The sequence below is a fragment of the Lolium perenne genome, chromosome 5, assembly GCF_019359855.2.
Source record: "Lolium perenne isolate Kyuss_39 chromosome 5, Kyuss_2.0, whole genome shotgun sequence".
Classification (NCBI taxonomy): Eukaryota; Viridiplantae; Streptophyta; class Magnoliopsida; order Poales; family Poaceae; genus Lolium; species Lolium perenne.
Window position 1 is genome coordinate 160,790,905 of NC_067248.2, and position 26,938 is coordinate 160,817,842.

Genomic DNA, 26,938 nt, shown 5'->3' on the forward strand with positions numbered 1-26,938 from the left:
TCAACACATTATCTTCTAAGGTCTTGAAGAAATAGAATATTTTTTTGAAAGGAATAGAACTGTTATATATAAAAATTTATTGTATAATGCAGAGAATCAAAGTAATAATAATTATTAATCCTAGAATCAATGATAAAAATATTGATGGCTACTATTTCTAATTTCTTCACATCAAATTAATTGCCATCTAAACATCCTAAAGCAAACTCAAATTAAAAGCACCGCATTAAACGAAGTGTATAATTGCAAAGCATAGATGCAAAGCACACCGTTGCGCCCCAAAGACAAAGACAGCCAATTAAAGCCATGTGTCCTTTGAGTAAGAAATAAAACACAAAGGCACCGACAGTAAATAGATAACTAATACATTGATTGCACACCAGGTTGATTAGAAAGTAATGAATTGCAATACAGCGGCATACAACACAAAGGATAGAATTAAAAGGTAGCACCATAGTAAATAGCTCATATTACAATAATATGTTTCATTCTACTCTTTTTCTGAATATTACATGTATGCTGCATTGTTTGAGGAAGACAACTGGCGGTAGAAGCATTTAACAAATAACACTTGGACCATATTTAACAAATACTACGATGGTGTCTAAGCTAAATAGCTAATATAACTGGGGAGCTAAAGTACATATAAATAAGGCAAATGGGTTAAACCAAAAAAACAGGATAAGGTAGCCCCGTCCAAACCTGCTCTGTCACCAACTCCCAGCTGCTGCCATATTAGAGCGGAGCAGCGGGTTCAAGCCCTATGGCTTTGATAGAGAAGATGGAACACCAAAACTGCAAAAAGAAAAGGTAGAACTACACATTATTGGTTGTCAACATATTTGTATCGAGAAGGTAGCACCATTTTTTTTCATCTTAGCCGAAGGCTAACACAGTAATATTATTTCCTATATGATAGTATAATTCCAGATAGACCCACATTTATATTTTGTTTTGTCAGGTTTACCTAATTTTCAATTGTACCTTTAATTTAACCAATTTTATTCTTTTGAGACTTACTATTGAAGTATTCTAGAACACTCAAATTCAGAATATCGTTGGTTCTAGCAATGTCAAATTTCCCATTAGAATGGAGGACCTTGCACACTCGCATGGTGCTTTACGATGTGTCAATCTACAACTTCCACCTAGTAAACTTTTGTGGGCCTGCTATATCAAGTTTTCAACATAATATAGAGTGGTTCGAACACAATGGTAACTTCTAATCTCAAATGAGTTTCGGCAGTCGGGGGTCATGGAAACACAAACCTGATCCTTTAAAACGTATAAGCTTCAGTGTTCCTTCCTAGTCCCGGAACCCAACAATGAGCAGCAGCCTTTGCTCTTGTTACCTCGAAACATAATACAATATCTTCAGACTTTTTATTGAAAGGATGGCAATCCATTGATTTTACGGTTGTATAGGTAGAATATCATGGATAGTGTCCTCTATAATTTTCCACGTAAAGTCAAATCTGAGATAGATGAATCCAGTGGATCCAGCTTTGATATTTTTCACGTAAAGGTGGACTTTATTTTCTTATCTGTCCTGTTTCACATGTCTTAATGAGGATATGTATGTATGGCTAACAACAATCACTGTGATCAGAGAATATGTATACATCATAAATGCAACCCAAACCTCCGTTCCTTAATATAAGATGTTTTGGAATGCTAAATAAGCCTGCCAAAACGTCTTATATTAGGAAACAGAGGACGGGTAAATTATTCTTGTAAATATTTTGAATTCTTATAAATAATGTGGTCTAAGTGGGGCAAACATCATTTTGAAGGTAATAATCATTTATTTGCTCTGAACATAAAAAAATGGAAGGTTGAGGAGCAAAGCATGGGGAAATGACAAGTTGTCCAAACAATGATAGTAAATCAAATAACCGAAACTACAGGCAGGTACCAGAAAAAAGAATAGCAATACATTAAAATCACACATATACGCAATTATTCAGAGCTAATTTCTAAAGCTGAAGCAAAGAAGCACACTGCTTACATCATACTGCTAACTAAGCTATCCATGAATCAAACGATCATAGTTTTCTTAAGAAAGTATCTAGAACTACCTGCTTGGAATTTTAAATAGACTTTCATATGTTTGAAACAATAATTAACATACAGATGGCTAGTAATATCTTTATTTTTATCATCACAAGTTAATTCACTTATCACTTTAATCTATGGGTTTTCAAAGTTTTACCATCATTGGATAGAAGAAGTTTTAAACCCAAAAAAGTATTTAAGGAATAAAGAGAGGAGACGGTGGGTAGTACTGCCAATTTTTAAGTGCACGTCTACTTTGCAGAGCTAAAAGCTGAAAGAGGTAAATAGGTTGATGAGGAAGAGATGCAGAGTGCGCGACTGCAGCACAAGTGCAGGGAGGAGCATTTGATTGAGGTTAGCATATGGGAGCAGATTTGACTAAACTGACCTAACGTCCCATAATAGCATATCAGTTAAGCTAAAAAAGAGCATGTAGATTGACTGACCAATGACAACACGAGCTCGTACCTGCTGCCGATCGCTCGGCGGTCACCGTCGTCCATCAGCTAAGGCCACCATCATGCACTCACTGCCGTCCTGGCTGAAAATAGAAAAGAATTCTCTTATTTATTTTTCAGTAATACACACTATTTATAGAGTAAATACAAACTTGTTCGAAAGATTTCTTTAACCTTTTTCACTTTACTTACACAATATGAATGAGCATGGGAGATATTAACAAATGAAGCTTGTATGCCCACGCTAATAGGGTATTATTTTTCGCAGTACCAATAGGGGTATTATAAATTGAAATCTAAATACTTCCATGACAATACGGTACAAAAAATAGCAGGTTGCACGGTACAACAAACTGAATTATAACAGTAATGCCTTGCTTTTAGCCATGCTCATGTCTGTCTTGGTAATGCTACTCCTTTTCTGAGAGCGTTGTAAAGCTACCCCGTGCATAGCACAAACCATTATCAGTTTTTTATACTGACGATGAAAATCTGGGACTAAGCACACATATTATTTAGATCCCATAAACCCAAGAGAAGAAAACGGGAAAAAATGGTTGTTCATGATAGACCTATACACATGCAAATAAAACAATACCTAAAGTATCGGCTCTCTGAATCCCTGAAACCCTGAATGTCAGTCCCTGTGCTGATATTCAGAAGCAAAGCGCTAAAACGACATCAAATTTGAATATGCGACCACAACCTGCATATTTAGACGTGTAAAAAACAAGCATAAGAGGCTATAAGCACCTATATAGTCAAATAAGAAAAATCTAAATGCAAACATAACGAAAAACAATATTGCAGGGTGAATATATGCAAAGGATACATAATCAATACGAAATCTATGTTGAATGACACAAAATAACTGCCCGAAAAATAAAGACATACGAAACCCATTCCTTCTTTGAGTACAAAAAAAATAGTTGCAATCATATGAATATTCAGATAGCCAACTACGCCATAGCAATGTCATCCGTATTGACCTGGGAGGTATGTGGGCATCGAGAAAAATTGTGGCGCCTTGGGCCACAGGCCGCAGTGCCCCTCCATGACATGGTGCCATACACCCGATCAGGTCCCTGGTCGACGCAACGCTCTCTCCATTCAGTGCAATTTTTCAGCCAGTTGCGAGGCACTTGTTGCCCTCTATTTTTCTCTACATTTCTCTCTGATTGTGCATTTATTCGTGTTGCAGGTGGAATTTATCTACATGACCAGCAAATATAAGAGAATCAAGAGAATAGAAATGGTGCCTAATATAACACTTCATGGAGCTAAAAAAACTCGACAAAGAACCAGAACCAGAATCGGTAACCTGTCAAGGAGCAAAAATCATGCTACCTTTTACAGTGTTCTAAAGTAAATAAAATTTATAGGCATCAAGAAAATAAATCTCACTTTGAGCAACGCTTTAAAACAAACATCTGGTGGTCAAACCTGGACCCATCCGCCAACCTCTATTCATCTATGCTTAATTCATCTGAACAGAAGACATTACATCTTATGAAAAAAACAAATCACTTACTCAGACGCTGGTGACCGCTTAGCTGCGCCCGTGACCCACGCTCGCTTCCGCGCCGCCAGCCTTCGCTCAATTCACGCCTCCACCTAGCTCGCTCCCGTTAAGTACTCCTTCTGGACCGTCATATCATTGCAACATTAGGCTTTAAGATGTTTCAAACAATCATGGCTAAAGCACTCAAGAATGGAATGCAGATGAGAACCAGAACCTCCAAACTACGCATTAACCTTGCTTTAATATAGTGAATCTGCAAAGTATCTGATGCCTAGTATAGATTTGCAGGAAGTAGTATTCATTCATTCACATATGGGAACAAAAAATTACCACCTTCGGAATTTTGTTGCCTTTGTCTTGACAAGCACACATATGTACAAATGAGCCAAGCATGAATAATCTTTAGGATGAACCAACACGGATCAAAATGTTATTGGAGAAGCTGATGTACCTTCACTAACCCAACTCTCCCAAAATTAACTTTTTTTTGCGAGAAACTCCCAAAATTAACTAACCAGCAGATTCAGTTCACTCAATGCACATAAAACATTTCTGCCCACTTGCTTGGTAACAATAATCAGCAAGAATCATGTTCCATTATTGCATCAATAGTTGGCAACCCCATAGGATGACTAAAAAAGGGAAGCATGTATTCTTCAAAGATTTTTTTGGGTAAATTTAAGTTTTAAACCAAAGGGGTGCCTAGAGATCTCTATGTACCTATAGCAAACACGGTCATCTTCCTTAGTTGCAGGAACAAATTAATTGAGGAATGGGTGAGATTTTAGCACCTACTCTATTATTATGCCTTGGCAGGACATATCAAAGTAATTCCTGGTTTCGATCAAAGTATATTCCTTTTTGTATTCCTACCCCCACAACTACACTGGCTAGCCACGCATCAGGACCATCCCCAACGCCCACGGTCTGGTACAAACATCATTTGAAGCTCTCACATAATTCAGAAAAATGACATGGCATCAAACTAAACATTTGCGGTTACTAACAAAAACATCTATGTCCAGTATCTGCATAGGTTAATATGTCATTACATTAAACAGCTAACAAGTTCATTTCCCATCAGTTGTAGGCGTCCCATATTTACCAAAAGAAATCTACCACATAAATTCATCACAAAAATTAGGAGGTATCTAAAAAGTTAATCACATGACAGGAGACTCGGTTTTTTACCTCGCAGATGCAAATATGGAGACTAACCAGAAACGGAAGGTGAGAAAAAGATATACTTTCTCATCATCTTGGCACTAACTATATGAGGCACCATGTAAGCAACCAAGGAGCATGCCAAATGTTATCGACCCAATATTGCAAAATATACCTTAACTATGTCAGATTCTGCCCCACAATACTGATTAAATGTTCGCTACCATGGAGTTAAATTTTCCATCTACGTTCATTCAGCAACGTCCGTAACACAAGGGGTTGGAGAAGAATTAAGGGGTGGATGCATGATATGAGGCCATGAGGGCTTGCTATGTTGACACACTTAAGTTGGAGATCGTTATGAAAGAGGGGCTACCTCCATGGCGACTCTAGTTGTACCTGCTGCCGATTCTTCCTCAGCATGTCCTCCTTCCTTACTGGAATCGCCTTGGCCATCACTGCACCCACCGGCACCATGTATTTCATGCCATGTTGAAGTCATTTACCTGAAAGTGACCACACAGACGACAAAGTTAGCAACCTTTACAGAAACAATGTTATGTACGCAAACAAAAGACCTAGCTAAAGCTTAACAAGACTATCATGACAGTAGAGATGAGAAAACCTCTCTTCTCTTTCTAACAATCAAATAAGGTTGTACATAAAAAGAGTTTTACAGCTAGCATAAAATTCTGAAATACATCAATCCGATGTGAAATAAATGTTTCCTTTTATACGTGCATAAACAAGTCACGCTGAACTAAATGCACATTTGGAAAGGATCAAACCCCTGAAGCTGCTTCCCAAGTTTTGCTCATAAATGCAACAAAACCAGAAACATCAGAAATATCGAATTTGAATTTGAAGTTGGCAAGGTGCACATTCTATATGTATCCAACTGCACATAACTCATTGCCTGATAATGAGACCAACAGCAAAGCTTAAGGTGCAAACTGAACTACACAGATATTTGTTCCAGATCACCTAAAGGACTATCTTAGTTGCGCTTTGTCTGAGCACAAAAAGCATATAAATTTTCACTCCATAAGATCAAATTTGGCTATTTGTTTTACTTCTACCACCCAACCTATGTAACTACTTTCAGACACAAACCTTAATAAATATTCAGTTCTCACATTTCATCTTCTTGACATCCGAACAAATTTGTGATGGGCAGGCTATATGCCACAAACCTATAATGCAGTGTGTCATAACTCCAGAAACTAAATGCTCCATGGGATCGTAATTAATCTTTAGTAGCAAACTCTCAATAAATGTCCTGAATTTCATATATCAAAATGCTTGCAGATACACAAAATATTATTTTTTATAGACATTTAAACATCCTCTTACAGACATTTGCACAACCAAAACCTTCCTAAATATCGAGTTCTGGCATTTCATCCTCTTGACAGCCGAACAAAAATGTGATGGACTGACTCTATGCCACAAACCTATAATGCATCGTATCATAACTCCAGAAAATAAATACTCCATAGGACTAATTAACCAAATAACCAAGGGCTCAGGAATGGAGAGGCATACACATCGTTTCAGTGTGGAGAACCATCATCAATCAATTAAAAAATGTGGAGAGATCAAGGAGTCTGCAAATTGGGAATCACCATCTGGATGAACCTGAAGGCTATCTCTGGAGCTTGGTGGTTAGCGTTTTTAGGCGAGGCTTAATTATATGCAGGTGGTCTATAACAATTCAAAACCAGAGTTGGCAGGCACGGTGTTTCTACCTATAATTATCTAGCATGTGCTTTCCATTTCACTTGTGTCACTTTTCTACTTTCGATGTCCTTGACCATCAAGCAGTGACAATTAAGCAAAGAACAAAATAAGTATCTAACACGTCACGTCACGTCAAGATGAAACATTCTAGCAATCTGTAAACAGAGAGAAGAGAAGAGGAGGAAGGGGAAGAAACTCACCGAGTCTGCAGCACACCAATATTCGGAATGGCACCCCTCCGCGAAAAGTTACCTTGATCTTCTTGATAATTATTTCTTCTCTTCTTTCCTCCAACCTTCACGCATAAAAGAAACATCAATTCGGAATTAAAAGTCAGAATGCTGGACGGCAGGGTTGCCAAGCACACTGCTTTAAAAAATTATGAACAAAGATTTTAATATCTTACAGCAGCTCGCATTGGCCTAAGGCCATAATTGCATGATTCCATCAGATAACCATTGTTCCCATAAATTCCTGGAAGATGGTGACGAAACAAGACCTAATGAGTCGGATACTACTGAGAAGAGATCAAACATTACCCAAGTCAAATCAAATTTACTTAGGAGTATTACTTATACATGAGGATAGTGAACTGGAGAAGGTAAAATAGACATGAGCAATTATAAACCACACACAAGTAGCCGCATAATCATGATTTAGATGATTGAGGAGCAGCAGCTTTTTTTGTAGGAAATGAATGCTTACACATTCAAGGGCAGAAAGCTGGAAAGGAAAAAACAACATATCACACCTTCTAACAAACATAATCATATAGTAAAATGCATGCTAATATTCATTTCAAGTGGCAGATTGGTACAAGGTGCCCAATCAGAGGATCTAAAATCGAATACTGTAGTTGTTTTATGTGAATATGGTAAATCTGGTCAAAATGCAGTATATGTTTCACAGTACACAGTGCACACAGATAACATACTTCAGTGCTAGTAGCCAGATGATTAAGAACTTGCCATCATTTATCAAGCAAAGTCAAAGTTTGTAGAGTCCTATCACACAAAGTCAGCGCTACTTCATTCGATAAGCCAATGGTATTTTTTCCTTTCCCTTTCCATTTTCTGTCAGACCAATAGTTTGAAAAATGAACCCATGTATATGATTCAGCGTGTCTCATGAAGCTCAAGTAAATGCAAGATTAAAGAATTATACCAACCATTGAGCTACTATAATCGAATTTCGTAGAGAATGATACATTGATGTTGACTTCACCAGCAACTGGGAGATTTAGCCTGAACTCAGGCAACTGGATCATCATAGACAAGATAGAGTTGGTCAAAATTCAACTTCAGGAAAACAAACTAATACAAAAGTAACAGAGAGAATTAACTATGAGGTGGTGTTCTTATAGGCTAATAAATATTTCATCACGAGGATGTATTAATTGGTACCCACGCATTGATTCCCAGACCAGTCCTGATCAAGTGGTCCTGACCAGTTAAATGGGGTCAGAAATTGCTCAAAATGAAGTTATAGATGAGAGGGGCGAAGGAGCAACCTGGAACCATATTTAGTTGCGGCAGGCTACTTTCTAGCACTCCAGATTAAAGAGATCTCTACAGAGAAAATACCCTGGACAGAGAACAGATAGATTACAACCACCAAAAAGAGAGATAAAGCGATGCATATATTAAAATATGGCAAGTCAAACGATGTTATGATTATGCTCTTGTAGCCAAGCAATTGAGAAGCCTCCACATAATAAATCTTTCAATGACCTCCAACGATCAACCTGAAAGCCCAAACAACAATACCTATTGCTGCTACCTCCACACAGTAATCTTGCAATGCAACCAAATCAAGCAAGACATAAAGCGAAAGATGGAGGTGAATATGCCACTGACCGGTATGGGCATCACTTGAGCCACCGCATGAGTGCTGCTGCGGGGAGAATATTGTGGAGCCCCGGACATTTGAGAGTTCCTCCTGCAAGCTGCCATCCTGTGACTGAACATGTCGTGAATGTGGTCATTCTCAATGGAAAGGGCCTGCTGGGAGCCTGGGAAAGCACAAGATGCTCCAGTGTTATTTGATCGAGTCCCAAATGCTTGATGTCTGTGACTATAACTTGAGATGAGACGATGCACAAATGAGTTACATTCAGTACCACTAAGAAACAAAAAGCAAATGAAGCAGAAACCAAGGAATAAGCTGGTGCATGTTCTACCTTTGAAATCAAGATTAGGAAAGCATTCACAACATGTGTCCCACGCCACCATCGCACCACATCAGCCGAATCAAGATCATTTTATCATGTTTGGAGATGTATTCTACTGCCCTCAGGATTTCCTCTGCATCTTCCCTGCAGACATGTAAGCAAAACAACAATTATCTAAAACTGAAAACCTTGCAATGAACTCAAATCAGATTTGTGTTCACCAGGATTTATTTCTGCACTTACAATGCTGAGACTACATCAATGGATAAAAATCTAGCACAAACCCTTCTCCAAGAGTCATTTTCATGAATCCAAATTTTGCTGACGGTTGTGACACCAAGTGGTAGTGCTTTTTCCACAACTACGTTCCTCTGTACAGAGCTGCAGAAGAGGGAGATAAAGAGTGAACCTGAAAGAGAGGCCTGGATGTGGAGTAGGCATTGTTCAAATAGAGGAGGGTGAGATTGAGCTCCTGGCAGCAAGACCCTCCCGCTGCTCCACGTGAGCTGCAGTGGCCGCGTTGGCGCCGACGAGGCACGTATGCCGGACGCCGCTAGACCCTCCCCGGCCACTCCCGAGGTCCCCTCGCCGAGAAGCACATCCAGGGGACCTCCTCCACATTCGTGCATCTCAGCGCGAGGCGAGGGATTGGGGCTTACCCACAAGCAGAAGGGGGAGGAGGAAAGAACGAACATCTCCTCCAAGAACCGGTGGAGACGGACCACCACGAGCGCACCATTGGAGGCGAGCGGCGGGCGGAGGCGAATTCCTGAGCCGCGCAGCAAGGGGAGGAATGGATGTCTCGCGCGGGTGGGGCGAATCCTGGACGATCCTGGGCACGCCTGGTTGCATCCGCCGCCGAAACGCAGCAGCCGGCTGTGGCGACGCGCCGCCGCCCTCCGCGTTGCCGACTCCACCGGCGCGCCGCCAACTTCCTCCTCTCGCCGTCCATCGCGGCCGTCCTGTCTAGCCCCATCGCCCTCCTCCGAGACGCGGTCTTGCAGTGTATCCTCCCACGCGCCTCCTCCCGTCTCCTCTTCACGGCCCGGGACATGCGGGAATAATTTGTTTCTCTACTCTGCCACCACCGTTGCAGGTCCGGTAGCACCAGAAGGGGCTCTTCTCGCATCCGGTCACCATCCCCGCCGCCGACGGAGATCTCGAGCCCAGGGCAGCAGTGGACGATTCGCCGCCTCCGGAGAAGGAGATCTCGAGCCCTGCACCGCTGGGCAACCTCCACACGGCCGGGCCCCCTCCAGGATGCGTTGCTGCGGCGCCTCCTCTCGCACGCCACCGTGGTCGTCCCCTATGGCTCCGCCTGCTCGCCGCTCGTCGAGGTCGGAGTAGAGGCGGCGGCACGGGTTGGGGGAGGAGGATGGAGAGGGATGATTGGAGGACGGAAGAGGAGGTGGGGATTGGAGGAGGTCGGGAGGAGAGACTGGCTCCGTCTAGGTTTTCACTGCTCCAGACGAGAAGGGTTACATGAACGAGCCTGTGTGGCTGCCTATGACCGGCGGCCCCCGCACGTATAAGGTCCCGTCTGTCATGGACTCGACAGGACAAGCAAAAGGTGATAAAAAACTTACCATATCCGACGGCTGAGGTGAAAAGCGGGATTGAGAAGTTACTGTGCTAGTGAAATGGAGGGACACGATGGATTTGCCCCTTTCAGACCCCTTGGATGGCCGGGTACTCTAGGGACATTTATAGGAGAAATGCATATTAGACTATTCAGAATGAGAAATATTATACACTAGAATTATGCATATAATACTTATTTATGATATAACTCTAACAATGCATAGTATTATAAGTTAGTATTATAGCTTCATTATATTTAACGTTTTGTAGAATCTCAATACAAATTTGTGTACGTAATATACGCTTATTATGAAGTTTTCTAGTTTTACGTGCTATCTACACATGACACCATTCCCATCTCTTCTTATTAATTGTTGTGCCACGATATGCATGATGGTACTTATGATACTTTTATTGTGGCTAGTCTTAGAGGTGAGAAACAGTCCTCGCATTCGTAATTAAACAACCAAAAAATTCTTACAGTTTTTATTTGAGGGAGTTTTTTTTTCCTTACAGGGACTAATGCGGGCCAACAAAACGATGGGCTGAAAAGTGCACCAAAATATTTTGTTAACAACCAAAATGCATAAGCCAAACAGGGGTATCACTCGCCCCGCGCAGGTACAATCACGCACAACACACGAGTACAGTCGTGCACACGAGCAGGTACAATCACGCACAACACACGAGTACAGTTGAACACACAGACAAATACAAGTACAGTGACGCAGACGAGCAGGTACAGTCGTGCACACGAGCAGGTACAGTCACGCACAACACACGAGTACAGTTGAACACACAGGCGAGTACAACTACAGTCACGCAGACGAGCAGGTACAGTCATGCAGACGAGCAGGTACAGTCGTGAACACAAGCAAGTACATGTACAGAAGTACAGTGGCGCACACGAGCAGGTACAGTCGCGCGTAAGTACAGGTACAGTCCCGCACACGGGCGAGTACAGTTAGCGAGTAAAGGGAAAAATTGCACCAAATACACTAAAAACAGAAGTACTTATCAGTTGAAACACGAGTACAGTTAGGTACACACCACAGGTACAATCATAATATTATTGGAAGTACGAAAAAAGTATCTCTAAACCTATCAACATGGGATCTAGTTTTGAAGATCTCGACGCGAGGATCTTAAAAGTGAAAACGGTTCGCAATTTGGACTTACGGTTCTGAAGATATTTCATTTTGAAAAAACGAATCTAGAAAAAGGAAAAACTGACACAACCCAGTCTTCTCTCTCCTCCTCCATCCCCACCTTGCTTTCCCTTGGAACACGTGACAAGCAGGGAGACCACTTCCCATGAATTTTCTGATACCACAGCGCGCCACTTATCGCGTGCGAAGGGAGCTGTCTTCCCTTCGCGAAGGTTAGCTTTTTTTTTTTAACGATTTCGGCCAAACAGGAAAACAATTTGACGAGAGTATGTATGCAGACTAGCCCATATTCGTGTGGAATCGTCCCTCCGCGTACCGCTTCGCACACGCGACTACGCGAGGACTCCCGTGACGCTGGCTCCTGGCGACTTGCTCGACGTCGACTCCCGCGACAACGACCTGTAGCAAGCCGACGCCGGCGGCACCGGTGAGCGTCCCCGCCCTCCTCTCCCTCTCCTTTCCCTTCCCGGCCGTCCTCTCCCTGTCAGCTACCCTGCCCTGGTCCTTCCCTCCATGACCCCGCCCCAAACCCTACTTCAAGGATAGCGGCGGCTATTGGGGGTAGCAGAGTCTGCACGGGAACGGCGGCGGTCGTTTCAGGCGGCTGGTTTCTGGCGGGGTCGTTCGTGGCAGAGTGGGTGTTCTCTGCCGGCCCTAGATAGTCATTTTGGTCTGAACTTTTTCTTTTTTTATAATTGCAGGTCTGCTTGGATAACTAGTAGCAGCTGATGCCAATTAGATGTATAAACATAAAATTCTGTCTCGGTTTGATGTTTGCATAGTGTGCAATTGATTTCCACTACTCATAGTTGATGTGTTTTACCTAGCTGATGCACAAATGTTTATACATGCTTTTGTGATATAGTTATCGGTGCTCATTCATGTACAAATGGTGTGTGCATTGATATTGCTCATACATGATTTTGTGGTATCGTTATCATCTCGCTAAAGTACGTAATACTCTCTTGCATACGGTGTACAATTTAATAAGATGTCCACAGGTAACAAAATAAAATGCTACCAATACAATAGTACATGTTGATATTGCTGACCTTAGCTGAGGAACTCGTTCACACCGTCGTGTAACCGTCGTCTCGCTCGATCGATCCAGGCCAGGGTTCGTCCCAAAATTCGTTGTTTGATTCGCTAGGGATAAAAATAGGAGAAACGGACCGAGAGTATCTTCGAAATCGTGGTCACCAGCGCCACCCAACCTCATCTTCGCCGCCGATGCTGCAATCGATGCCGTCGTCGAGGGAGGTCGGCTCAGCAGGAGGGGCATAACAAACGTGGCGGTGAGGAGGACCGGCAGGTAGATGATAGCTCCAAATATTAACGCTTTTTATTGAAGATTTTTCATTACTTATCACTTGGTTTCATTAGGTTTTTATTGGATTTTGTGTTTTAACTAATGTTAATATCGCAACCAGGTAAAACCTTTTTTTGAATTATATATTTCAGGAAATCATCACTTATGAAAGATCCCAGGGCATTTATGAGCTGATTGCAACAAAATATGAAGATTCCTATTGAAGCCAAATGGATCAAGGCGCAACAGGGTGTTCAGCGGGCATCCGTACGGGCGGGGCCATACCATGCACCCGTACTGTGCGCCGCCGCCTTCCCCATATCAATACAAGCTCTTTTCGTAAAGACAACAACAAGAAAAAAACATAGACGCAACCACCAGTCGCACTAGAATAGAGGAAATCAGATCTCAAGAAGAAGAAGACCATCATCGACTCTCACAAATATTTTCCCCTTCTAGATCATCCACTCATCCATCACATTCCACTTGTACTAAGAGAGAGAGAGAGATTTATACTTGTAAGATTAGGGATTGAAACATCTATTCCATCTTGATTTATATTTGATTTGATCTTCAACTATTGTGGCTTGCTACGGTAATATCGAGATGGACTCCATTTACATTGCTATGATATCATTGTGTCTTTTCTCCTCTCATGTGCGAGTAGATCTCATAGGCGTGGGAGATGTAGGGGATTGGTGAGATGTGTTGTGCATATTCCGTTTCATCTATTTGTGAATTATGATTAAGATGATTATATATGAGAATGAATGTCTATGTGCACTTAATGTTGTTATCTAATTTAAGGGTCCAGGTAACATGATCTCAAGAACTTATAGACATGAACTTGTTTGCTAGTGAATCGGTGACCCCCCGAGTGGCACGGCCGATATCAAAGTGGATCTAGCAATACTCGAGGATAAACAATTGGAATCATCAAGATTAAAGCTTTGACCTGGTTTAACCACTTTAATAGATACGCTGACGATAGCTTCGGTAACAGGAAAAAGGATCATTGAAGAAAGATGAAATCTACCAAGAGGAGTCTTTCTCTCTTTTGGGTCGCTTACCTACTCAAATATAAATAGAAAGAATTATATCCACTTATCACATTTATTCCACCAGGCGCATTCACTATCACCATGAACTGAATCTACCCACGCCTAATCTTTCATCTGCAGAAACTATTTATATTTCCCAATGGTTGTTTACTTTTATGCATTTTATTTTATTACACTTTCAATACTCAAAACTCATATATTCACATTCACATTTTTCCATTTCAATCCTTGCAGTCAATTCACCTAAGACTTGTGACACTTTGGGTGTGACAGAAAGACCGTAGATAAACATCCTACTAAGCTCCTGGTTGCGATACAATATAAAAATTAAAAATAATACTTCCACGAAAACATGCATGAATGACCCCGTGTTCTTGCATGCCATCAGTAGACATAGCCTTTGAAGGAGCAGGAGGTGGCGCGTACAAAGAAGTGGTGGGGGACAGGCGGTGTTGGTAAGAGGAACATGGTGGAAGCGGACATGTTGGGGTTGAGGCTCGGGACGGGACTGCTAAAAATTGTTCCAAAAACACGTCGAGCGGATCTTATCTCTTCCTCCCTCTCGGCTCTCACTGAATGTGGGTCCTGGTGTGTTAACATTCTTATTTTGTTGTAAAATTCTCAATCTTGAATTCTGTATTTCAAACGTCTGATTATTTTTTGTTTTAAACTTTAATGTTTTGGTAGGAACATTTTGATCACTTTATTCTGGTCTAGCTGCACTAATCGGGTAGAATGGGACTCATAAGTGTTGTGGTAGGCTGAGAATTGCAATTCGCAAGAGAATAACAACATTGTCGAGATTTGGCATCTCACTAAACCACTCGTGAAAAAAAGAACATCTCGCTAAAGCAGAATATTCCTTGGAAAAAGAATATGAAAAGAGATAGTGAGGGTCAAAAAGAAAGCTGCCTTGCCTGACCTAGTCACGACCTTAGCCGTCTCGTCCTGAGCCTCGGTTGTTTCCCCCGTGTTCCTCCTCCTGTCCCCCCCTCTGCTCCTCCGGGCACCAAGGTACTTGCGGTCTGTTTCTTTGTGTCTAGCGATTCGAACAACGAATTCTGCGACGAACACCGATCTGGAGCGAGACGTGGGTTACACGACGGTGTGAACGAATTCCATAGCTTTTTTTTTCGATAAAAGGAATATATTAATATCAAGAAGATACCAATTACATCCAGCCTCTGCAACAACGCACCACCCTAATGGCACTACGGATGCACACAACCAAAAAAAAGAAAAGAAAACTAAGAAACAAAAGTCCGGCTACAGTATCTCGGGCCTAACAACAACAATACATCCACCGCCAAGACAACACCTGAATTACAGACTCTCCAAAAAACGACGCCTCCAAGAAGGGAACAATGCTCAAACACCGTCGTCGCCCGATAAAAGATCTTAGGTTTTCACTCTGAAGATAGCCCCCGCTCTCAAAATAATGCCTCCACCAAGGCCATTGCTAGGCACAACCAGTTAAGGCCAGACCTTGGGTTTTCACCCTGAAATGTAGGACTCTGCACTTCACATGTGTTGTCACCCCCACTTTCATACCGCTGCTGTGAAGCCCGGAACACCAAGCAACTCTCTCAACAGCGCGGAGACTTGAACCTCCCTTAGCTAGTCCTCCCCTCCGGCCTTCATGAAATTCTCTTCTTTCGACTTTCATCATGGATCCATAGTCACTTGATGTCAACACAGAAAAAGAGCTTCGCACCGCTCCCTCCAGAACCAATCGGTCGTAATAAAAGCATGGGCGTGCACGACCGAATACCTTCGATCTAGCAAACTCCAGGCAAGCACTGTTACATTCGTCGGCGGAGCCTTCCGGAACTCAACCCACCGGCCAGATCACGAGTCTAGGCCTCCGGTAGGTCCTCCTCTTCACGCAAGAGAGGCCCTAGGACCGCCGCCTTTATACAGGTCGGACCCCCACGTCGGCGACCATCCCGGGCTGGCCAATCCAACCCTCCACCGGCGACACCATCGCCGGCTTCCATGCCCCTCCATATCGCCGCCGGATCGCGGTGATAGATCAAAAGATCCACCACCACCAACCGCAGGCCGACCCTCTCCGGCGTAGAAGAGAGCCACCTCCTCCGTCGAACCCAAGGTTGCTGCCTCGGGCGCCCTCGTGATGCGGAAGAAGCCCGAGATCGCCTCCACGCACCGACGAGAGGCGAGGGGGGGGGGGGAGGGCATGGCGCAGACCGAGGGCCTGGCCGCCGCCCACCACCAGCCCCTGTCGGTGTGCTGCGGGTGGAAGCCTACGGGAGGGGAGGGGGACCGCTGCGCAAGAGCTGCCGCCGCCCATCACCATCCGCGCCGACCGTCGCCGCGTGCGTCGAGGAGGGGAGAGCCCGTCCGCCGTCCTCCACGTCGGCGAGGAAAGGCCCCCGCCGCCGCCACGCCCCGAGGGTCTTTGCCCCGGCGGCGCTACCGGCGGCGGCGGTTAGGGTTGGGGAGGGGTTCGGGAGAGGAGGGGGTCGGGAGAGGAGGAGGGGGCGCATGCAAGGCTATGGTCAGCAATATGAACATGTACTTGTGGAGTGTAGTTTAGATACATGTAAATTGCTAGAACAATGGGTAGTTCCACATGATTCAGTACTAATGGATCTCTCTCAATATGAAGCTAAAAAAATTGACATTTATGTACCTGTCCTGACTGCAGATGAAAACAACTACAGATGGTTGTGTTGTGTGCTTGTGTATGATTTGAAAAGAGGAAAGTGAGCAAAAAGGACCTGTCGTCGTGGTGGACAGACAGATGCCATGGGATGGCTTAAGTTAGGGCCGAGTTGGACGCTAGAGGATTCGGGGGAGGGTTTTGGATCGGGTAGGATGAACTTCCGGGTGCTTTCCTCAAGAACTTGGCCAAGGCCAGAGGTAGAAGAAGAGAGACACAAGGATGAACTCCGTTCTAGATCTTCTCTATTCCATGAACAACAGGGTTACAAGTTTCTCTACACAGGGATCGTACATGCGTCTTGCCCGTGAAGAGGGCTGCCCCCTCTCCTTATATAGGGGAGAGGGTGGCTTACAGGGGAAGAAACCCTAATGGCATCTTTGAACAGACAAACTACTTTACAAAGCTACTTTAATCATAGGTGACGCCGGTATCTTCTTTAATCAGGGAGACTGATGTCCTCCGGTTGCTTTGGGCGTCGCCTTCGTATTTTACGTCATGGCTTCGTTTAAAGCCACTTTGCTTAGGTCATGCTTGTCCTCTAGCTCCTGAGGGAATCTTTGACCAGTCCTGCCGACGTGCTACAGTGCACTTCTTACCGGCGGTCCGGTGTCTTCTTAGCCCATACCGGTATACCTACCTTTGGGGATACCAGTACAGATTTACTTAGCCAATCGCTTAACTCCGTTCTCCGGAATGAACCTCAAACCGGTAACTTGATGGCTCAAACCATCCGGTTTGGCATGCCTTTGGCATACCGGGGGTCATCCCCCCAACATTAGTCCCCGAAGCTGGCATAGTCCGGTGGATTTTATCCGACGGGCTATGCCAGGTTCCTATCTCACAAGCTACCCGTTTGATCTTTCTGGCTCCCTGTTCGAAGATGCCGACCTCTTTGCCTTAGCCTCTTTCTGTTATCTTCCGGACTTTCCCGGTATCTCATGTCATACTCACATTTTCCTTTCTTTGCGAAGTGTTTCCGGTGTGTTTTCTCCGGTATCATCGACATTAACTCCCTCCTCGGCGAAGTCGAGCATTTCTCGGGTACAGCGCCTGTCAGGGACATGCGCAATGTGCCTGACGCGCCAGTGTCAGTGGTCACTTCGCTTCGGCTTCTACGCCAGCATTAAATGTGCCACACCGGATCCTTCTGGCCATTCCGGATCCGTGCGGCGACCCTGTGGCCTCTTGATTTTTACGCGTGTATCTTCGCGCCACGTGGCGGCCCACGTGACGAACCGCCGCGGCCCGACGGTTTTTGGCCCACTAACTCTTTCTCCTATATAAGGGCGGGGCGGTTCCACTCCATCCTCTTCTTCGCACTTGCCCCCATTTCCAGAGTACTTCGAGCTCTTCGCCTCGTGCAACCTCATCGCCGCTGGTCGCCGCCAGAGCCTTGCTTCCGACGAACTCGCGCCGTCGCTCTCGCTGCGCCGTAGATCTTCGCCGCGGAGAGATCCACCGGCGCTTCTTCGCCGCCGCTGCTTCGAGCTTTCGTCGGCGGCTTTCACCCTTCGCCGTCGCCAGCCTCCGTCGGCCTTCGTGAGCTCACCGTTGCTCCGGCAACCTTCTTCTTGAGCGTCTCCGCCGCCCCAGGTTAGGTTCGTTTCACTTTTACCCCTCTTTTCTTTGCCTTTTAGATCTTGGGCCGGTAGAATATTTACTTCCTCTTTTCTTTTGCTTTTCTTCTTACTCGTAGATCTTCGCGCGAGGGTAGTTCTTGGGAAAACTGTTTTTCGAGTAGATACCGGCGTTTCTCAGATCCATATGTCTAGAGAGGAGTCTCTCTCCGCTTCGTCCTCCAGTAACCAAGAGAGTAAAGCTTCCGACGGGCTAAGCGCAGATCTTGCCCGGATGGAAATTGACTCCGGCAACGATCAAGAGGCCGGCAGTTCTAGCCTCACCCCCGGACAAGATCTTTCCGGTATCACACGCGGAACCTGGAGGGGCTCCGACGTTACGCAACACGAGATCGACTGGCTCCGCCGGTCTAGGAGGATACCGGAGGGAGTATCCTGCCGGATCCCTGGCGATGAAATCGAACCGGTACTTAATCCCGGTGAGTTCGTGGTCTTTCTTGCTCACTTTGAGCGTGGCTTCGGCCTTTCTGCCTCCGACTTCTTCCGCCAGGTCCTGGATTTTTATCAACTCCAGCCTCACCATCTTCCCGGCAACGCCGTTTTCTACCTTTCTTGCTACGCCACTTTCATGGAGGCCTACATCGGCATCCGCCCCACCCGCGAGACTTTTGCTCGCTTTTTCTCTCTTCGGATCAATTCGGTCCAGGGCAAGGACATTCCTAAGCCCAAACTCCCCGTTCAATGCGGGTCTTGTATCATTGGCTCCCGCCAAGGGAGCCCCTTTTTTAAGTTCTCCGGCCTCGAATCCTGCCGGTTATGGCAAACAACGTTCTTTTACGTGAAGAACGACGGCTCCGCGGATCTCATCAACCTGCCGGCTTTCAACCCGGCGCCGCCCACCAAGGTCAACTGGGGCTACTTCCCTGGGACGAATCACATCGAGACGAACCGGGTCGTATGCTTCATGGAGAAGCTAATGAGGGAGACCAACATCTGCTCTGACGACATCATCCGCGCTTTCATCTCACGCCGGGTGCTTCCCCTTAAGCGTCGGGCTCATAAGATGAGCGAGATGTACGGTCCCGGCGATCCCACCAAGATCACTGGCCTCCCCCTAAGTAAAGCAGATGTAGTCCTCAAAGCTAAACAAATCTGCCGAACGGACATGCCAGATGACTGGGAGTGGGGCTTCGTGCCTCTTAGCTCCACCAACCCTCCAACCGACGAAGTAAGAGATTGCCACCTGGGCTGATCTACCGGTAACTTTTATGCTGCAGCTGACTGGCTTCCTTTTTGTTTTCAGGCCAAGGACCGCTTCCCTCCTATCGAATCGGATAAGCGAGGTCCTTGCCGGAAGCGCCCGCTGGACAAGGTTGACCCAGATCCTTACGTCCCTTGGACGGATCTCAAGATGGGCCGCACGCACACCTCGCGCCCCGGTAATGTTTCGTCTGAGGCTTCCGGCTCCGTCGATGATCTTACTGTGCTTGAGGTAGTTTTCCTTTCCGGTCTCTCATGTTTTACTGTTATTCTCCCTCTGTAGATGCTTCCTCAACTGGCCCCCAACCACAGGTCCACGAGCGCGTGGTTCCCCTTCAGGCCGAGGTTGGCCAGGAATTCCTGGACAAGCTCGCCTCCGAGGGCAGGAAGAACAAAGCCCCAGCACCAGATGCCGGTTCGAGCCAGGCCCCTCCTGCCAAACGCCCCCGGACGGAAATCCTTGGAGGCAAGGAAGTAGGCAAGAGGCGCTACAAGAAGAGGAGCATGCCTGTCTCTTCTGGGTGAGTTTTATTTTTCTATTCGCTTGATTTCACCAACTTCTTCTTCCGGTTGCTTTTTCTTATCTTTTCTTTCTTTCTTTTTAGTCCTGCGCTCTCGCTCTCCAAGGGCGCTACCGGTACGATGCCGTGAAGCTCCGAGGGAACGGCCAGGACCTCGTCCCCTCCTCGTTCAAGCCCGGTACACCTAGGTACCGGCAGCCCTTCTGCCTCCCCTTTGGGAGGCACTCCAAGTGCGGGCCGCGCGGCCCCTACAACTTCTGATCACCGCGCGGAGGAGGATCTTGTCCCTCCTCCAAACACACGAGATACCGCCGCCAGCAACATCGGCGCCGATACTGAAGCTGCCGGGCGGGCGGAACCCCAAGTTCCTCCCGTCCTGAAAGAAAAGAAGAAGAAGAATAAGAGCTCATGCTCTTCCCCCTCCAAGGCCGTGCCGGACTCTTCCGCGCCGGCCAGCTCTACGCCGCCACCGGAAGTTCATGTTCTTGAGCCAACCGGGGCCACGCCAACGCCACCGCCGGAAGCTCCTGTTCCTGAGCCAGCTGGGGCCACGCCAACACCGCCGCCGGAAGCTTCTACCGCCAAGCCCACCAGGGACGCAGCGATGCCGCCGCCAGCCCAAGGACCCTCTGCGTCCAAGCCAACGCCGCCGCCAGAAGGCGCCAAGCTTCGCGTGTCCGAGCCCTTCAAGGGGAAAGGCACGGCTTCCGGCCCGTAGTCGCTGGTGCTGCACGCCGGCCCCACCGCTGTCGTGGCTGGAGAGAGAGCTACCGGCCTCCTCGGCCGGATTACAGAGCTGAAGCGCGAGGGCAAGGAGCTGGGGCACCTGCTTGATTACGCTGAGAAGTGGAATCAGGCGGATGTGTCCGCAGCTACGCGCGGCCTGGGCAAGGACCGGCTTCCTGCTGTTGACCCGGCCGGCCCCCGGTGCACCGAAGAACACTTCATGCGACTCAAGCGCGCAGTGAGGGAGTTCGACAATGCGTGGCATGGCGCCACCAGCAACGTGGTGGTAAGTTTCACCAACTTTGTTGTAACTTTTCTGTTGATGCCGGTTTTGTTCTTTCCGGATTCATATATATCCTCCCAGTCCCCGAGTTTTGGGTTTAGAGCGCAGCTCTGAGCGCGAAACTTTTTTCAAACTTCTCGAAACCGGCAGCTTTCTCATAGCTACTTCATTTTGACAGAGCATCGCGGACGCCCGGAAGCAGCTCTTCGAGGAGCTTCTTTGGGAGCACCGGGACCTTGCCGAGGCCCACAGCCACTGCCAAGGTTTGTTTCCTTTGGGCATCCGGCTTCTTTCTTATGCAAAGATTTTGCTTCTTAGTACTTATGAATTTTTCCCTAACAGCCATTCCGGAAGCCTCGCTTGAGGCCCTCAAGATCCAGGTTGGCAATCTCCAAGGTACTGTTCTTTCTCCGGTTGCATTGTCTTTCCGTGCTTTACCGGTTAGATTTTTGTTCAAATTTCTTTTTCCTGATTTCAGCTGAAAAGGAGCAGCTCATCCGGGATCACCAGAAGGCCTTGGACGCCCAGAAGACTATCTCCAGGGAGCTCAAGGACCAGGCTATCCAGGCCGCGGTCCGGCATGAGCAAGAGCTGAAGGGTCCCAAGGCAGCAGCCGAGGCCAGGCTGGCGGAGGTTGTGGATGATTCTGCGAACTCCACTGCGGTGCTGAGGGCAGAGCTAGAGGAAGTAGGCAAGTTTCAGAAGGCTGCCGAAGACCAGGTCGCCCGCTTAACCGCGGAGCAGAAGGAGTACGATGAGCTGGTCACGCGAATCGATGCCCTCGCTCTCCGTGAGTGTTTCTTCTTTTCTTTTCCGGTTTTCGCTTACAAGCTTATATTTTCCGGTAGCATGTCCTTATCCTCTTTCTTTGCTTCATAGGGCTCTTTCCGGATTCTCAGCCCCACGCGCAGAAAAAGGTGGCCGAGCGCCGGGTTGCGCAGGAATTCCGGAACCTGGATGCGCCTTGGGATCCTTATGATCGCCTGGTTGCACTTTCTGCCCGGATCACCCACATGCGCGCGGTGGACCGGAACCTCGCGGATCTGCCTGACTTGGCGATCCATCTCTTCAAGGTGCTTTGGCCTGAAGAGCAGGTACCGGCAAGCCTAACGTTCACCTCCGACTGCTTGAAGGGTGCCGGAAGAAGAATCCGGGAGTGGCAGTGCTGCGCCGTGCGTGCCGGAGCCGACGCAGCGCTGCGCGTCGCGTGCTCCTGGTACCCGGATTTGGACCTGGATGCTCTCCAGGGCGTGCGCGAAGGTGCTCCCACCGATACGGATCCGATCCTCACCACGAAGCGGCATGACCGTGCCTATCGGATTGCTGATTATGCGCCGGTCCGCACCTTCATCGCCCCTCCTTCCGACATCAAGGACTTCCTCAGCGATGAAGAGGAAGGAGAAGATGAGGATGAAGATGCCGGAGACGTGCTCCCGGAAGCTGGCGACGCACCCCCAGAAGCTCCAGAGGCTGACGCTACTCCCCCTGAAGCCCCCCTTGCTTGAATATTCTCTGCTATGTCTGTTAACTTAAAACAATGCTTGTTAAATTCTACCCTGGTATGCCGGGGTTTGAGATGTAAGATAAAACTTATCATTTTGGTTGTGGTACATCTTTTATGCCGGTGTCTTTCATACCGGTAACTTATTAAGTTATGTTGGTTGGTGATGGCGTGTAACTCACACGTTCGTTGGGAACCCCAAGAGGAAGGTATGATGCGCACAGCAGCAAGTTTTCCCTCAGAAAGAAACCAAGGTTTATCGAACCAGGAGGAGCCAAGAAGCACGTTGAAGGTTGATGGCGGCGGGATGTAGTGCGGCGCAACACCAGGGATTCCGGCGCCAACGTGGAACCTGCACAACACAACCAAAGTACTTTGCCCCAACGAAACAGTGAGGTTGTCAATCTCACCGGCTTGCTGTAACAAAGGATTAACCGTATTGTGTGGAAGATGATTGTTTGCGAAAACAAGAGAACAAGTATTGCAAAGAGATTGTATTTCAGTAAAGAGAATTGGACCGGGGTCCACAGTTCACTAGAGGTGTCTCTCCCATAAGACAAACAGCATGTTGGGTGAACAAATTACAGTTGGGCAATTGACAAATAAAGAGAGCATGACCATGCACATACATATCATGATGAGTATAGTGAGATTTAATTGGGCATTACGACAAAGTACATAGACCGCCATCCAACTGCATCTATGCCTAAAAAGTCCACCTTCAAAGTTATCATCCGAACCCCTCCGGTATTAAGTTGCAAAGCAACAGACAATTGCATTAAGTATGGTGCGTAATGTAATCAACAACTACATCCTTAGACATAGCATCAATGTTTTATCCCTAGTGGCAACAAAGACAACACAACCTTAGAACTTTCTCACATCGTCCTGTGTGTCAATGCAGGCATGAACCCACTATCGAGCATAAGTACTCCCTCTTGGAGTTACAAGCATCTACTTGGCCAGAGCATCTACTAGTAACGGAAAGCATGCAAGATCATAAACAACACGTAGATATAACTTTGATAATCAACATAACAAGTATTCTCTATTCATCGGATCCCAACAAACGCAACATATAGAATTACAGATAGATGATCTTGATCATGTTAGGCAGCTCACAAGATCCGACAATGATAGCACAATGGGGAGAAGACAACCATCTAGCTACTGCTATGGACCCATAGTCCAGGGGTAGACTACTCACACATCACACCGGAGGCGACCATGGCGGCGTAGAGTCCTCCGGGAGATGATTCCCCTCCCCGGCAGGGTGCCGGAGGCGATCTCCTGGATCCCCCGAGATGGGATCGGCGTTGGCGGCGTCTCTGGAAGGTTTTCCGTATCGTGGCTCTCGGTACTGGGGGTTTCGTCACGGAGGCTTTAAGTAGGCGGAAGGGCAAGTCAGGAGGGGGCACAGGGGCCCCAGACCACAGGCCGGCGCGGCCAGGGGGTGGGCCGCGCCGCCCTAGGGTTTGGGCACCCTGTGGCCCCACTTCGTTTCGTCTTCGGACTTCTGGAAGCTTCGTGGAAAAATAGGCCCCTGGGCTTTGATTTCGTCCAATTCCGAGAATATTTCCTTACTAGGATTTCTGAAACCAAAAACAGCAGAAAACAGCAACTGGCACTTCGGCATCTTGTTAATAGGTTAGTTCCAGAAAATGCACGAATATGACATAAAGTGTGCATAAAACATGTAGATAACATCAATAATGTGGCATGGAACATAAGAAATTATCGATACGTCGGAGACGTATCAGCATCCCCAAGCTTAGTTCTGCTCGTCCCGAGCAGGTAAAACGATAACACAGATAATTTCTGGAGTGACATGCCATCATAATCTTGATCATACTATTTGTAAAGCATATGTAGTGAATGCAGCGATCAAAACAATGTATATGACATGAGTAAACAAGTGAATCATAAAGCAAAGACTTTTCATGAATAGCACTTCAAGACAAGCATCAATAAGTCTTGCATAAGAGTTAACTCATAAAGCAATAATTCAAAGTAAAGGCATTGAAGCAACACAAAAGAAGATTAAGTTTCAGCGGTTGCTTTCAACTTGTAACATGTATATCTCATGGATATTGTCAACATAGAGTAATATAATAAGTGCAATAAGCAAGTATGTAGGAATCAATGCACAGTTCACACAAGTGTTTGCTTCTTGAGGTGGAGAGAAATAGGTGAACTGACTCAACATTGAAAGTAAAAGAATGGTCCTCTATAGAGGAAAAGCATCGATTGCTATATTTGTGCTAGAGCTTTGATTTTGAAAACATGAAACAATTTTGTCAACGGTAGTAATAAAGCATATGCATCATGTAAATTATATCTTACAAGTTGCAAGCCTCATGCATAGTATACTAATAGTGCCCGCACCTTGTCCTAATTAGCTTGGACTACCGGATCATCACAATGCACTGTTTTAACCAAGTGTCACAAAGGGGTACCTCTATGCCGCTTTGTACAAAGGTCTAAGGAGAAAGCTCGCATTGGATTTCTCGCTATTGATTATTCTTCAACTTAGACATCCATACCGGGACAACATAGACAACAGATAATGGACTCCTCTTTTATGCATAAGCATGTAACAACAATTAATAATTTTCTCATTTGAGATTGAGGATATATGTCCAAAACTGAAACTTCCACCATGGATCATGGCTTTAGTTAGCGGCCCAATGTTCTTCTCTAACATATGCATGCTTAACCATAAGGTGGTAGATCTCTCTTACTTCAGACAAGACGGACATGCATAGCAACTCACATGAAATTCAACAATGAATAGTTGATGGCGTCCCCAGTGAACATGGTTATCGCACAACAAGCAACTTAATAAGAGATAAAGTGCATAATTACATACTCAATACCACAATAGTTTTTAAGCTATTTGTCCCATGAGCTATATATTGCAAAGGTGAATGATGGAATTTTAAAGGTAGCACTCAAGCAATTTACTTTGGAATGGCGGAAAATACCATGTAGTAGGTAGGTATGGTGGACACAAATGGCATAGTGGTTGGCTCAAGTATTTTGGATGCATGAGAAGTATTCCCTCTCGATACAAGGTTTAGGCTAGCAAGGCTTATTTGAAACAAACACAAGGATGAACCGGTGCAGCAAAACTCACATAAAAGACATATTGAAAACATTATAAGACTCTACACCGTCTTTCTTGTTGTTCAAACTCAATACTAAAAATTATCTAGACCTTAGAGAAACCAAATATGCAAACCAAATTTTAGCATGCTCTATGTATTTCTTCATTAATGGGTGCAAAGCATATGATGCAAGAGCTTAATCATGAGCACAACAATTGCCAAGTATCACATTACCCAAGACATTTATAGCAATTACTACATGTATCATTTTCCAATTCCAACCATATAACAATTTAACGAAGGAGAAACTTCGCCATGAATACTATGAGTAGAAACCAAGGACATATTTGTCCATATGCTACAGCGGAGCGTGTCTCTCTCCCATAAAGTGAATGCTAGGATCCATTTTATTCAAACAAAACAAAAAACAAAAAACAAACCGACGCTCCAAGCAAAGCACATAAGATGTGATGGAATAAAAATATAGTTTCAGGGGAGGAACCTGATAATGTTGTCGATGAAGAAGGGGATGCCTTGGGCATCCCCAAGCTTAGACGCTTGAGTCTTCTTAATATATGCAGGGGTGAACCACCGGGGCATCCCCAAGCTTAGAGCTTTCACTCTCCTTGATCATGTTGCATCATACTCCTCTCTTGATCCTTGAAAACTTCCTCCACACCAAACTCGAAACAACTCATTAGAGGGTTAGTGCACAATATAAATTAACATATTCAGAGGTGACACAATCATTCTTAACACTTCTGGACATTGCATAATGCTACTGGACATTAGTGGATTAAAGAAATTCATCCAACATAGCAAAAGAGGCAATGCGAAATAAAAGGCAGAATCTGTCAAAACAGAACAGTTCGTATTGACGAATTTTAAAATGGCACCAGACTTGCTCAAATGAAAATGCTCAAATTGAATGAAAGTTGCGTACATATCTGAGGATCATGCACGTAAATTGGCTTAATTTTCTGAGCTACCTACAGGGAGGTGGACCCAGATTCGTGACAGCAAAGAAATCTGGAACTGCGCAGTAATC

General features: G+C 45.7%; 1 protein-coding gene across 25 annotated transcripts; it reads right to left on the reverse strand.

Annotated features, from left to right (window-relative positions):
- Nucleotides 1-419: 419 nt before the first annotated feature.
- LOC127300400 (uncharacterized) lies at nucleotides 420-10,819 on the reverse strand. Of its 25 annotated transcripts, none has more exons than XR_011745173.1 (16): nucleotides 9,353-9,667; nucleotides 9,119-9,253; nucleotides 8,796-8,950; nucleotides 8,450-8,523; nucleotides 8,347-8,381; nucleotides 8,108-8,197; nucleotides 7,874-8,012; nucleotides 7,346-7,413; nucleotides 7,140-7,234; nucleotides 5,576-5,705; nucleotides 4,045-4,154; nucleotides 3,503-3,725; nucleotides 3,112-3,219; nucleotides 2,524-2,596; nucleotides 1,270-1,352; nucleotides 420-795 (listed from the first exon to the last, which is right to left on the reverse strand). XR_011745173.1 is itself a non-coding variant. In XM_071820107.1 (15 exons), exons 3-6 carry the CDS (start codon nucleotides 9,168-9,170, stop codon nucleotides 7,968-7,970), a joined length of 342 nt encoding a protein of 113 aa, XP_071676208.1. In that variant the 5' UTR covers nucleotides 9,171-9,253; nucleotides 9,353-9,490; nucleotides 10,696-10,819; the 3' UTR covers nucleotides 420-795; nucleotides 1,270-1,352; nucleotides 2,524-2,596; nucleotides 3,112-3,219; nucleotides 3,503-3,725; nucleotides 4,045-4,154; nucleotides 5,576-5,705; nucleotides 7,140-7,234; nucleotides 7,346-7,413; nucleotides 7,874-7,967. The 25 variants fall into 25 exon arrangements, 14 of the variants coding, with proteins under 14 accessions (XP_071676208.1, XP_071676212.1, XP_071676206.1 ...); XR_011745171.1 differs by having other exon boundaries at nucleotides 8,282-8,381; XR_011745172.1 differs by lacking the exon at nucleotides 7,874-8,012.
- Between the last annotated feature and the right edge of the window lie 16,119 nt (nucleotides 10,820-26,938).